The 14649-nt window shown below is 39.9% G+C and overlaps 1 protein-coding gene across 1 annotated transcript in view; it reads left to right on the top strand.

Annotated features, from left to right (window-relative positions):
- Window positions 1-3889, top strand: part of KLF9 (Kruppel-like factor 9) — a 37911-nt gene extending 34022 nt beyond the window's left edge. Inside the window, exon 2 of the mRNA XM_006834914.1 lies at window positions 369-3889. Coding sequence (XP_006834977.1) covers window positions 369-598 — 230 coding nt within the window. The 3' untranslated portion in view covers window positions 599-3889. The remainder of the gene's footprint in view (window positions 1-368) is intronic.
- Window positions 3890-14649: the final 10760 nt, after the last annotated feature.

Below are 14649 nucleotides of genomic sequence, written 5' to 3'. Positions count from 1 at the left end.
CCAACAACTGCATAGAACAGAACCAGAAAAAATAAGTTATATATATGCGTGTGTGTTGTTGTGTGCTGTCGAACCAGTTCCGACTCGGTGTAGGAGCAGCTAATGGGCTTGAACTGCTGACCTTGCAGTTAGCTATCCATGCTTATCCTACAGCGCCATGCATATAGGAGTCCTGGTGTGGCGCTGTATACCTGGAGTCCTTGGGGTGGGGGATCCATTGGGTATAAAAGAATTGCAAGTGTATTTGCTCAGAGATGATTATCAGCAATTTCCTTATCGACCACGGGTTTGTCCTTTGTGTGTACAGCCTTCAGAATCGTTTTTGAAGAGCCCTTTAACTGTATCCTGTCTTGCTTCCCTTCTCTTAGGTGAACGGCCCTTTCCCTGCACTTGGCCAGACTGCCTTAAAAAGTTCTCCCGCTCAGACGAGCTGACCCGCCACTACCGGACCCACACTGGGGAAAAGCAGTTCCGCTGCCCGCTCTGCGAGAAGCGCTTTATGAGAAGTGACCACCTCACAAAGCACGCCCGGCGCCATACCGAGTTCCACCCCAGTATGATCAAGCGATCGAAAAAGGCGTTGGCCAACCCTTTGTGAGGTGCTACACAAGGCTGCCAGGGAGGGATGGACCCCGAAAAGACAAAACTATTCCCGGGACACAGACAGACACATGGAAACTAAGGCCCGGAAGAGACACCCTGACTCACAGAAGTCGCTGCTCTTTGGTCAATATCTTGAGTTTCCTCTCCCTGCATTGTTTTTAAAAGCACATTGTAGCCTAAGATCAAAGTCAACACTTGGTCCCCTTGCAGAGGCAACTATCTGAACCCGTCTCTGACTGTTGAAGGGAAGACAAATGCTGTTTTTTTGTTGTTGTTGTTGTTGTTGCTGGCTTTTTTTTTTTTTTTTTTCCTTAATTTTCTTGGGAATGGGGTGGGAGGGTGGGGGAAGGGGAACACAGCCAAGACTGGGGTAGGATTTTAAAGATTCAACACTGGTGTACATACGTATGTCTGACTGGGTAAGTTGACCTGCGGTTACCACACAGTGATTCCAGGCCCTTTATGCTTGCTGTCTCTCTGAATTTTTTTCTTAACCTTTTGATGTAATGACGGAGTTTGCTTCAGTTTCCTTAGCAAAACCACTCTCTTTAAATCACATTAACTTTTGAGATTAAAAACGCCATAGCACAGCTGTCTTTATGCAAGCAAGAGCACATCTACTCCAGCATGATCTGTCATCTTAAAGACTTGAAAACAAAACACAAGTTACTTATAGTCAATGGTATGCAGAGTCTGAATTTATACTAATCAAGACAAACCTTTCACAGGTTACACTAAGTACCGAACTTTTAAACCTTGCTTTGTATGAACTGTACTTTTTGAACATAAACTGCACTTTTGTGTTCTAATGCAGAGGATGAATAAGTTAAATACATGCTTTAAGGATAAAAGCAGCCATTCTGTTTGGCACCATGTTATAATCTTTTTTTTTTTTTTCACAGTATGCAGGTTTCCCTAAGAAATCATGGCAGAGATGTGAGGGCAGAATACACATAGCAGATACTGAAGGAGAAGGAGGGTCATAGTAAAACAAAACAAAAAGGACAAACAGAATTTTAACTCTATTAACTTTTCCAAATGTTCCGGTCTTTTCAGTTAACTGTATCTGATACCATCATGCCACTAAGGAACAGGGATTTTATTGCTGGGTTTCATTTGAATGGGTGCATAATACGAACTAGCTCGGGAAATGACTTTTTTTTTTTTTTTTTGGAAAAGGTTTGCTGGTGGCCTTTCCATGTTCCTACAAAACTCCCACTAACAGGTGCAAGAGGTATGCAAAAGGAAAGGGAGCTGAAATCTGAAATGAAACATATATATACCCCTATAGTAGCGAATGCCAGTGGAGAAGACCACTGTGATTTCAGAAGAGGCTGCGTAATCGTCCCTTCTGGAGAACATAGGCCAGTGGAATATGTACGAAGGAAAACACATCACCGTACCTTTCACATCAGAAGCCTCACCACTCTATATCTCATATCTAGGTGTCTACAGTGGCCTAAACCACTACATTCATAATATGCCATTTACCTGAAAACTTAATTTTGGCCTCTACGTGGCCAGAAAAAAAATGAACTGAGTTTTCATAGTGAAGGAAAAACAAACAAAAACAACCTCAAATGAGGGGAGTCAGCAGTGATGGCGGGCGGGGGGTGGGAAATGTTTACATTTTTTGTTTTGTTTTTTCTTCAGAAATAATGCTTTCTGACAATTTTATCTGATATTTAAAGCAGGGAACTGTGGAACACTCTAGTTTATACATGTGCTATCAAATGTGTTGTGTAAACTGAGGGTGTGTACCTATCAGTGGGCTCATTTTCCCACCTGACAAATGCACATTTCAGCATCAGTGTGGGCTCCTGGAACAGACTTGGGTTCACTACTGACTCCCACTTCCAATAGAACAGCCATCATTAGCACGGTGTTTTTTTTGTTTTTTTGTTTTTTTTTAATTTTTAACCAATATAGTTGTATTAGTGGTTCTGTAAAGAACTGCTTTTAACATTAGGGACTGAGAGCAGTCCAGGGGATAAAAGGAAAGTGTTTTCTCACGGGAAAACATGTCAGGAAAACAAAGAACACTTTCTACCTCTGTTTCAGATTTTTGAAACGCTTATTTTAAACCAAATTTTGATTTCTGTGTCCAAAATAAGTTCTAAGGACATCTGTTCTTCCATACGAAATAGGTAGGCTGCCTATTTCTTACTGAGCTCATAGAATGGTTCTGTTTAGGACACTCTGCACGCTGCCTTTTAGTGAGTGAGGAGTTTGGGGTTGCCTAGCAACTCTACTAACTTGTAAAAACTCATCTTTCCCTCACAGAAAAAAAAAAGAAAGAAAGAAAGAAAGAAATGAAGAAAAACAAAGCAAAGTCCGTGAGAGACAATCTTTACAGTGTCAGGAGTCAGTCTATGTGTGGCTTTTGTCAAACACTTAGATGGCTATAAATGCAGCAACTTGTTTAAAAAATGCACAATTTATTTCCCAAAAAAGTTGCTACTTGCCTTTTTGAGGTGTTGAAAAAACACACATTTGATAGTCTCTTATATGTTATAGTAATATAACATATAAACTCAAGGCTTTTTATTCTTTGTGATAAATCCTGTTTTAAAAAGTCACAAAACAGGAACCAGCATTCTAATTAGATTTACTCTATTCTATCAAGATATGGTTCAAATAGAACTACTAGAGTTCATTGAACACTAAAACTATGGAACAATTACTTTTTATATTAAAAAGACCATGGATTTAACTTACAAAAATCCAAATGCAGGATAGTAATTTTTGTTTACTTTTTTAACCAAACTGAATTTTTTTGAAAGACTATTGCAGGCATTTAAAAAGAAAGAGATGTCGTTTTATCTAATATTGTAAGTAGTTGTCATACTCTGGAAAATTTAATAGTTTTAGAGTTAAGAGAACTCTTCTCCTTGGTTAGGGAAGCAGAAAGCCCTTCACCATTGTGGAACGATGCTTTGGCTTTAAGGTTCCACTCTACATCTTGCTTCTTTTGAGAATTATATTCGGTAGTTATAATTACAGAAACCGATTAGTTGTCAGTTTGCAGATAGATTTAGCACAGAACTCATCACTCTGGATAAATTGAGATCTTTCACAACAGATAAATGATCTGTAACCCTGTAAGATACTGATCTTTACAACTGTCTAATCAGTTTTATTTTTGTACAGTACTAGTGACCTAAGTTATTTTGCCGTCCAGTTTTTGTAAATCAAATGAAATTATAAAAGAGGATTCTGACAGAAGGTATTTTGTACATATGTATATATGTTGTCCAAATAAAAATAATAAATGATGAAGATGGAATCGTCCCAGCTATTACATGTTTTTAAAGGAGCTAGAGGATGTGAAGGGAGCGGGGGGTTGTATTTTACCATAATGGAAGTTGTCACTTCAACCTGCGTTCTCAGGAATTTCATGATAGATGATTTTATGTGGTGTCTTTCACCTTGTGCAGTATTTGAATAGACTTGTGTATACTTATTACACTCAGACCCTGGAAGAGATCTGTGCTGTGGAAGGCAGTTGAACCCATTCCATTCTGTTAGAGAAGAAAATTTGTATTTTTAGGAAAATCACATAAAGAATTTTATAACGTTTATAACTGTTCAGGGGTATAGTAGTAATTGGTCAGAAAATGTTAGCAACTCAGATTTTGCTTTTGATATTGATAAGAACATACAGGCTGGGGTCTTAAACGTAAAGCAACAGAAACATTAAGCCAAGTCAAGATGAACATCAAAGGATGTGAGTATGTGATTTATATAGATAAATGGTAGCTTCTTGTTGTTACCTGTGGTTGAGCTGAGCCCTGTCTCATGGTAACCCATGTGTTATAGAAATACTAGGTAACGATCAAGCTCACCAGCCGCTTCTTGAAAACCGTATACAGAGTCACTATGAGTCAGAGCCGACTCAATGGCACTTAACAACAACAACAACAACAACAACAACAAGGGGAGCCCTGGTGTGGTGCTGCAGGATAACGCACTGGACCACAAGAGCCACAGTTAAAACTCACCAGCCGCTCCTCGGAAACTGTGGTCATTGAGTCTGAACCGACTCAACAGCACTTTTGGTTGCCTTGGTAGGACCAGACCAAATGATTTTGAGGGTCTTATAGAGTCCTGGTGTGGTGCTGTAGGCTAATGCACTGGACTGCAGGGTCGTTTGAACCACAGGGTTGGTGGTTCAAGCTCACCAGCTGCTCCATGGAAACCTTGTACAGGACCCCATGCCTATGGGTGGGAATTGATTCAATTCCTTGTAGTTCAAACCGACTTTGCAGTCCAGCGCATTACCCACAGCGCCATACCAGGACTCTAGCTATAAGAGGAGGTCGATCTCCATTTTCTTTGCCCCATCAGGACTTCGGAGATTTACTGGAGTGTAGTATTCATTAAGTCCTGGTGTGGCACTGCAGGATAAGCACTAGATTGCAAGGTTGGTTTGAACCACAGCATCAGTGGCTTGAAGTCACCAGCTGCTCCTCAGAAACCCTATACAGGGCTGTTATGAATCAGAATCAACTCAAAGGTGCTTAGTAACAATATTCATCTAACTAGTTTTGCCACCCACCTATTAGTTCCAGGTCCTATTGTCTCTGAAGGAGCTCTGGTAGCGTAGTGGTTACAAATCGGGCTGCGAACTGCAAGGTCAGCAGTTCGAAACCACCAGCTGCTCCGCGGGAGAAAGATGAGGTGTTCTGCTCCTGTAAAAGATTAACAGCCTCGGAAACCCTGTACAGGGTCGCTATGAGTCGGAACCGACTCCACGGCACACAACAACAACAACAACATTGTCTCTGAGGATGCAAAGGTGAAAAATAAAACCAAATGAAAACCAGACAGAGCCCCTGCCTTCAAGAAGTTTATATGTTGGGGGGGTGGGGGGGAGGAACACATAGTAAACAAGTTAGCAAATCAATGATCCATATAATTTCAACAGTAATAAATATGATCAGGATAGAACAGGGTGTCGTGCAAATGATTCAGGGGGATGTGGAGAGGTTATGTTAGATTGAATGGGTCAGCAAATGTCTCCTTGAGGGGATTTAAATGTTGAAGCTTGGAACCAGAATGACTAGGGAGAGCTGGCCCTGCAACGAGGCCAAGGAGGTCGGGATACAGAAGTCTGGTAGAAATGAAATCAGCATTTTGGAGGAAATGCAGGAAGGCTCGGTGACTGGGATATAAACAACAAAGAGGCTGAGAAGAGATGGGTTGTTGTTGTGTACCATCATCTGAGTCGGTTCTGACCCATAGCGACCCTGTACAGGGTTTCCGAGGAGCAGCTGGTGAGCTTGAACTGCCAACCTTGCAGTTCAAACAGCTTTGCAGTCTGGCACATTAACCCATAGTGCCACACCAGGACTGATGGGTAGTCGGGTAGTTTTCAGGGGCTAAATTATGAGGACCTTTGTATTGTAGGTTATGGCGTGGTATTAGAATTTGATTTTAAGGGCACAGGGAATCCATTGGAGAACTTAAAGCTGAGGACTGAAATGATTGTATTTCAGTGAGTTCATCCTAGAAACTGTGAGGAATATAGATTTTCGAGGGATAAGAATGGAAGCTGGTAGACTAGCCTTTGGTTATTATTGTTCAGTACCATCAAGTCATGGTGACCCTGTATCTGAGAGCAGCTACTGGGTTTGAACTGCCGACCCTGTAGTTAGCAGTCCATTGTTTATCCTACAGTGCCACACCAGGAAGACTAGCTAGCAGACTCTTCTATTTGTCCAGGCAGGAGATGGTGATCCGGTGGACCAGTGAACAGTTTCAAGAGAGAGTTGAGGCAGAATGAATTGGAAGGTAAGATGTAACAGGTAAAAAGATTAAAGATTCATCAGTGATCCTCAGGTTGATGGCTTGAGCAACCTAGTTAACATTAATGCAGGTTAATGAGGTGGGAGGGACCCTGGGCTGGGCAAACAGTTAAGCACTTGAAAGGGTAGCAGTTTGAATAGATGAAGAGGCACCTCAGAAGAAAGACCTGGTGATCTGTTTCCAAAAGGTCCCAACCTTAAAACCCTGTGGAGTGTAGTTCTACTCTGCATCTAGTGTCGTCATGAGTTGTAATAAGACTCAAAGGCAACTAGGGTTTTTAAAATTTTGTTTTCTTCTTTCGCTCCTCTTTTATTTATTTACTTAGTTTTGGTCAGTGAAGGGAAAAGAAAGTTGGCCTGAGTGAAAAGTCATTAATTCATCTTTGGACATATTTAAGTTGAGGTCCCTCTCAGATATCACATGGAATGTCAAGAGAATGATAGCATTAACTTCAAGCTCAAAAAAGTGCTCTGGACTGGAGATTTGGAAGTCCCAGTCATGTTTGAAAGGGTGGCAGAGTGATTAAGCGTTTGGCTGCTAACTAAATAAAACCTAGTAGTCTTTCCTGGAGAGCAAAGGACAAAAAGAAAATCACAGGGTCATAGAGCAAAGGGAGGTGACTAGTTGTGTTGAATGTCACTGAAGGGTATAGTAAGACAAGTGGTGAAAATTGCCCCTTTATTTAGGGATGTCAGGTTATTAATCATTTTTTTCACAGTGCCATTTAAGGATAGAATTGGACATCTCATGGAAGTAGGCTGAAGACTAAACAGGGAAAGAAGAATCAGATAAGTAGTGTAGTCAAGTCTTGCATAGTTTAGTAAGAAATGAAAGCAAAATAAAACAGATTTAATCAGTGCACAGGAAGACAGGAAAAAGAAAAGAGTCAGAAAAATGAAGATAAAAATAAAGATAACCCACATGTCGCTTCCTAAAAAAGTCAAACTCATTGCCACTAACTTAATTCCGACTCATAGCTCAGATTAGCTGTTGGGATCGAACTGCTGACCTTTCATTTAGCAGCAGAGCACTTTAATCATGACACCTCCGAGGCTCCTATATGTCCCTTAAACCTCATTAAAAGTTAGATTCTCGATTTTGCTCAAATTTTAAATGGTGTGTGTGTGTGTGTGTCTTAGTAGACTAGAAATCCATGTAAAATGAGTTGACAGAGGTTAATCAAAGTGATTAATGAAGAAAAACTAGGCGAAGGCCAACAAAAATAATTTAGAAGTAGTTATATTGACATAAAGTAATAGATTCTGAGGAAAAAGTAATTGGGTCAAAGAGGGGATTACTTGATATCAGCATTTACCATATGAAGATCTGAGAGCTTAGAATGCCATTTCATGAAAATATTTAAAGCAGAGGAGAAACTGATGGAAATCATACTCTTACTGAAAAAAGAGATTTGAGTAATATACAAATTCTTTTTTAACTGTCCAAACCTTTGAAAACTACAAAAAGACAGATTATGATAAAAGTATAAATTTTATATCCTCTGACTACCAGACAATAAAACTCTTAATAAGAAAAAAGATGGCGGTGGTGGTTGTGTGTCCTCGAGTGGTTCTGCCTCACAGCGACCCTGTATAGGGTTTCCGAGGCTGTAAATCTTTACAAGAGCAGAAAGTCTCATCTTTCTCCTGAACAAAATGATAGTTAAGACAAAAAAACCGAAACAAAACAAAAAACACTTAAATGTAAATGATGAAAAAAATACCAGCTTAGCTTAACTTTTGGATCAAAGAGAAACTACAACTCTTATTCACAGTTTAAGGCACTAAAGATAAAGAAATCTAAGCTGTGTTGTTGTTGGCATGTGCCATCGAGTCAGTTTGGACTCATAGTGACCCTGTGTAGGGTTTGTGAGTTGCCGCTGGTGAGTTTGAACTGTTGACCTTGCGCTAGCAGTCTAACTACAGTGCTCCACTAGGATGCCATAGACCAGAGTAGAACTGCCCAGTAGGGTTTCCTAGGCTGTAATCTTCATGGGAGCAGAATGCTAGGACCTTCCTCCAGCATCCTAAAGGTTGTTAGAAGCCATTCAGTCTTCTGATTCAAAGCAAACCTGCGCACAACAGAATGAAACACTGCCTAGTCCTGTGCCATCCTCACAATTGTTATGTTTGATCTCATTGCTGCTGCCATAGTGTCATTCCATCTTATTGGGGGTCTTCTTCCTTTTTGTTTACCTTCCCCTTTACCAAGCATGATGTCCTTCTCCAGAGACTGGTTCCTCCTGACAACATGTTCAAAGAATGAGAGACGAAGTCTCACCATCCTCACCTCCAAGGAACATTCTGGCTGCACTTGTTCCAAAAATAGATTTGTTTGTTTTTCTGGAAGTCCAGAAGTCCTACCGTGGCACTGCAGGACAAGCACTGGGCTGCTAATGGCAAGGTTGACAGTTCAAACCCACCAGCCACTCCTCAGAAACCCTGTTCAGGGTCCCTAGGAGTTGGAACTTACTTGATGGCACTTAACAGTAACAACAACTTCAGTACCATTGTTCTCCAACACCATAATTTGAGCGCATCAATTCTGTGGTCTTCCATATTCATTGTTCAACTTTCACGTATAAGATACTTGAAAATACCGTGGCTTGGGTCAGGCACACCTTAGTTCTCAAACTGACATCTTTGCTCTTTAAGACTCTGAAGAGATCTTTAGAGGCAGATTTGCCTAATGCAATATCGAAGGTGGTGTTCTTGGTGGTGATGTGCCTTACAGTCAGTTTTGACTCAATGTGACCCTGTAGAGGGTTTCGGAGACTAAATATTCATGAAAGCAGAAAGTCTCATCTTTTTCCCTCTGAGCAGCTAGTAGATTGGCGCTGCTGACTTTGTAGTTAGCAGTTCAACACATAACACACTATGGTGCCAGGGCTCTTTAATATTAAAGGTAGAAACCAATATTTAATAAATATAACTACTTACAAATGTGAAACTTCTATGAATTAAAATAAAAGTAGCCTAAGCAAAGTTAAAGAAGTACATTAAAAACATGGGAAAACTCCTGTCAAGAGGATTAACCCAAAGCTAACCGTACTGCCATTGAGTAGATTCTAATTCTTAGCAACACTATCTACACAGAGAACTGCCCCCACAGGGTTTCCAAGACTGTGAATCTTTATAGAAGCAGACTGCCGCATCTTTGTCCCTTAGAGTGACTAAAGGGTTCCAACAACTCACCTTCTGGTCTGCAGCAGAGTACTTTAACCAATGCGCCACCAGGACTCACATCAAAAACTTCTTACAAATATATATGAAGAAGTGGCCACATGCTTAGAAAAATCTAGCAGATATTGTAAGCTGGCACTTTACAAAATAAGAAATAAGAATAGCCAATAAATATGGGGGGGGAGTTTCAATATGCTACCAAAGAAACGCAATATAAAATAATGAGGTACATTTATTTGCTACACAGTTGTCAAAGATTTTTTAAAAAAAGAAAGCATCCAGTTTTTCCAGAATTGGGGGAAATGAACATACTGCTGGTGGAATCTAAACAAGCAATGATTGGGCCACAAGCATAAGCAGTTGATAAAGCAGTTCCATGCCTAAGGAATCTTCAAGAATGTTTGCAAAGACTAAGCTACAAAAATGTACATGGTAGTATTGTTATTACAGTGAAAATTTTTAAATGATCTCCAAGTTCAACTTTAGTGGACTACTTAAACTACAATGGAATATTGTTAAGTGCTATCGAGTTGGGTCTGACTCATAGCAAATCTGTATAGGGTTTTCAAGGAGCGGCTGATGAGCTTAAATCGCTGACATTGTGGTTCAAACCGACCTTGCAGTCCAGCGCATTAACCCACAGCGCCCCACCAGGATTCTAATGGAATATTATGCATCCATTGTAAATATAGAACAGCTGTATTCTGTAGAACATTTTCCATATACTACATTCTTGAAATTTTTCATGGTTAAGTAAGTTTGGGATAGCCTGTATGGTGAACCAGGTATCTCCATTGGAGTTATTTTCAGTCTTTACTATACCTATGCTGTTGTTGTGGTTAAGTGCCATTGAGTCGGTTTCAACTTGTAGCCGCCCTGTATAGGGTTTCTGAGGAATGACTGGTGGGTTTCAGCCACCAAACTAGTCCAGCGCATTACCCTGCAGCACCACACCAGGACTCCTGTCTATACCTATAGGCATTGTGGATATCTGAGGGGGAGATGCAGAATTACACAAATTTATTGAACTATAGAATTATTTTGCTTATTGTTGCTATTAAGTGCCATCTACTCAATTCCGACTCATAGCCACTTTGTATAGGGTTTCAAGGAGCAATTAGTGGGTTTGAACCACCAACCTTCCAGTTAGCAGTCCAGTACTACAAGGACACCAAGCTAGTTTCAACTCCTAGCAACCTGATGTACAACAGAACCAAACCCTGCCTGGTCCTGTGCCAGCCTCACAATTGTTGCTATGGTTGAGCCCATTGTTGCTCCCACTGTGTCAATCCATCTCATTAGGGGTCTTCCTCTTTTTTGTTGACCCTCCACTTTACCAAGCATGTCCTTCCCCAAGGATTGTCCCTCCTGATTAGATGTCCAAAGTTCCAGAGACGAAGTTTCACCAGTATCACTCCAAGAAGCATACTTCTTTTAGGACAAATTTGTTTGTTTTCTGGAAGCCCACAGTACTTTCAATGTTCTCCACCAACACCATAATTCAAATTGATTGATTCTTCTAAGGTCTTCCTGATTCATTGTCCAACTTTCACATGCACATGAGGCAGTTAAATATACTATGGCTTAGGTCAGGTGCACCTTAGTCCTCAAAGTGACATCTTGACTCTTTAACACTTTTAAGTGGGCATTTGTAGCAGATTTGTCTAATGCAATATGTCATTTGATTTCTCTTTTTCTTTTCCTATAGTGGTGATTGAAAAAAAAAAAAAGTTTTAATCTCGTAATCAACCACTAGAAAAGAAGACCATATTTTAAGGGTTATTCCCAGAAGTAATCACAATACCACCTTTTTAATGGTTATTCCCAGAAGTAATCACAAATAGCATACTTTTACTTTTGTGGCTCATTCTCCCCAGATGATTTGCATATGTTAGTTCATTAGTCTGTCTATGAAAAAGGAGCAGGACTCAGTGCCTAAACAAAGAAAAATTTAGAAACTCAAGTCCTGCCTTTGCTTCTGTTCCCTTATGGCTAAATACAAGTAATTTACATTTCTTGTACCTTAAAATCCTTCACGAAAACAAAAATGAATAACAGACATGTTGGGTAATTGTTGTTGTTCTTAGTTCCTGTTGAGTCACCTGTGATTCGTGGCAGCCTTATGTATAACAGAATGAAATTTTGCATTGGTCTTGTGCTATCTTTATAGTCCATGGAACGTTTGTCTCTATTGTAGCAACGATTGTGTCAATGCATCTCATTGAGGGATTCCCTGTTTTCACTTTATCCAGAGAGTAATTGTGGTTGTTAGGTGCCATCAAGTTGGTTCCGATTCAGAACAACCCTGCGTACAACAGAACGGAACACCACCTACTCCTGCACCAGCCTAATTGCTGCCATGTGTGAGCCTGTTGTTGCTGCTACTGCCACTTTGTCAACCCGTTTTGTTGGGTGTCTTTCTTTCTTCTCATTGATCCTCTACTTTTACCAACCATGATGTCCTGCTGGTGCTTCCATGCATGTTGATTGTGGGTCCAAGCAAAATGAAATCATTAACAACTTCAATCTTTTCTCCATATCATTTATATTTATTAGTATGGGAGTCCTGGTATGGCGCTGTGGGCTAATGCGTCGGACTGCAAAGTTGTTTGAACTGCAAGGTCGGTGGTTCAAGCTCACCAGCTGCTCCTTGGAAACCCTATACAGGGTTGCTATGGGTCAGAATTGACTCAACAGCACTTAACAACAGCAACAACATTTATTGGTACGGTAGTGAGGATTTTTGTTTTCTTTACATTAAGGTGCAATCCATACTGAAGGCAATAGTCTTTGATCTTCATCAATATTTCAAGTCCTCTTCGCTTTCAGCAAGCAAGGTTATGTCATCTGCATATCGCAGGTTGTTAATGAGTCTTCTTCCAATCCTGATGCCACATTCTTCTTCATATAATCTGGCTTCTTGGATTATTTGTTCAACATACAGATTGAATGGGTATGGTGAAAGGATACAACCCTGGTGCATACCTTTCCTGATTTTAAATCATTCAGTATCCCCTTGTTCTGTTCCAACAACTGCCTCTTAGTCCATGTACAGGATCCTCATGAGCACAATTAAGTGTTTTGAAATACCCATTCTTCTCAATGTTATCCATAGTTTTTATGACTCACATAGCTAAATGCTTTTGCATAGTCAATAAAACACAAGTAAACATTTTTTTCTGGTATTCTCTGCTATCAGCCAAGATCCATTTAACGTCAGCAATGATAGCCCTAGTTCTATGCCCTCTTCTGTAGCCAGGGTGAATTTCCGGCAGTTCCCTGTCGATGCACAGCTGTGATTATTTTTTAATTATCTTCAGCAAAATCTTACTTGTATGTGATATTAATAATACTCTTTGATGATTTCTGAGCAACATCATCTCTCTTTGGAATGGGCACAAATATTGATCTCTTCCAATCAGCTGGCCAGGTAGTGGTCTTCCAAATTTCTTGACATAGATGAGTGAGTGCCTCCAGCACTTCATCAGTTTGTATTTCAATTTGTATCCCATCAATTCCTGAAGCCTGTTTTTCTTTCATGTCTTCAGTGTAGCTTGGGCTTCTTCCTTCAGTACCATTGGTTCTTGATCATATGCTACCTCTTAAATGGTTGAACATCAATTAATTGTGGTATAGTGACTTTGTGTATTCCTTCCATCTTCTTTTGATGCTTTCTGCATCATTTAATATTTTACCTATTGTTCCTATTGTTAGTCCCATTGAATTGGTTCCAACTCATAGCAACCCTGTATTGCGTTTCTGAAGAGTGGCTCAATTTTGCTCATATGTTGTTTTTAAGTGCCATCGAGTCCGTTTTTATATGTTATTTTTAAGTATCATCAATAGCTGATAGGATTTCTGAGGAGCAACTGGTAGGTTTGAACTGCCGACCTTGCTTAGCAGTCTAGTGCTTATCCTACCTACAGCAATACACCAGGACTCACAAACTGCTTCCATATTGCAAAGAGAGGCTTGAATTTTGTTTTAAGTTCTTTCAGCTTTAGAAGTGCTGAGTGTTTTCTTCCCTTTTGGTTTTCTGACTCCAAGTGTTTGCATACTTCATTATAATATTTGACTTTGTCTTCTCGAGCTGCCCTTTGAAATTTCTGTTCAGTTCTTTTATTTCCCCATTTCTTCCACTTGCTTTAGCTTCTATATGCTCAACAGTAAGTTTAATAGTATCTTCTGACATCCGTTTTGGTCTTTTCCTTTTTCCCATCTTTTTAGTGACTGTTGGCTTTCTTCATGTATGATGTATGTATGATGGCATCCCATAACTCTTCTGGTGTTTGGTCATTAGTGTCTAATGCATCAACTGTGTTGTTGAGGTTGTCTCTAAATTCAGATAGGATATATTCAAAGTTACAGTTTGACTTTAGTGAACTTGTTTTTATTTTCTTCAGCTTCAGCCTGACCTTGCATATGAGCAATTGGTAGTCTGCTTTACAGTCTTCCCCTTGCCTTGCTTTTGCTAATAATAGTGAGCTTCTCCATGTTTTCTTCTTACAGATGTACTCAATTTGATTCCTGTGCAATCCATCTGATAAGGTCCATGCATATAGTCAGTCACCTTTTATGTTGTTTAAAAAAAGTATTTGCAATGAAATCATCATTGGTCTTGCAAAATTCTACTATGCACTCTCCAGCATCATTTCTATCACCAAGACCATATTTTCCAACTATTGATCCTTTCTCTTTGTTTCCAACTTTCACATTCTCATACCCAGTAATTATCAAGGAATCTTCATTACATAGTTGATCCGTTTCAGACTGAAGAAGTTGGTTGTTGTTCTTAAGTGCTATCAAGTTTGTTCTGACTCATAGCACCCCTGTACAGGATTTCCAAGGAGTGGCTGGTGGGTTTGAACCACTGACCTTGCAGTTAGCACTCTAGTGTTTATTGGACAGCACCACACCAACAAGTTGGTAGAATTCTTCAATTTCATCATCAGTGGCTTTAGTGGTTGGTGTGTAAACCTGAATAATAGTGGTACTAACTGGTCTTTTTTGTAGTCAAATGAATAGTATATCACAGACAGCATTGTACTTCCAGATT

Source organism: Chrysochloris asiatica, unplaced genomic scaffold (assembly GCF_000296735.1).
Source record: "Chrysochloris asiatica unplaced genomic scaffold, ChrAsi1.0 scaffold00014, whole genome shotgun sequence".
Classification (NCBI taxonomy): Eukaryota; Metazoa; Chordata; class Mammalia; order Afrosoricida; family Chrysochloridae; genus Chrysochloris; species Chrysochloris asiatica.
The sequence above is the reverse complement of the archived record's forward strand: the minus strand, read 5'-3'. Positions and strand labels throughout refer to the sequence as shown.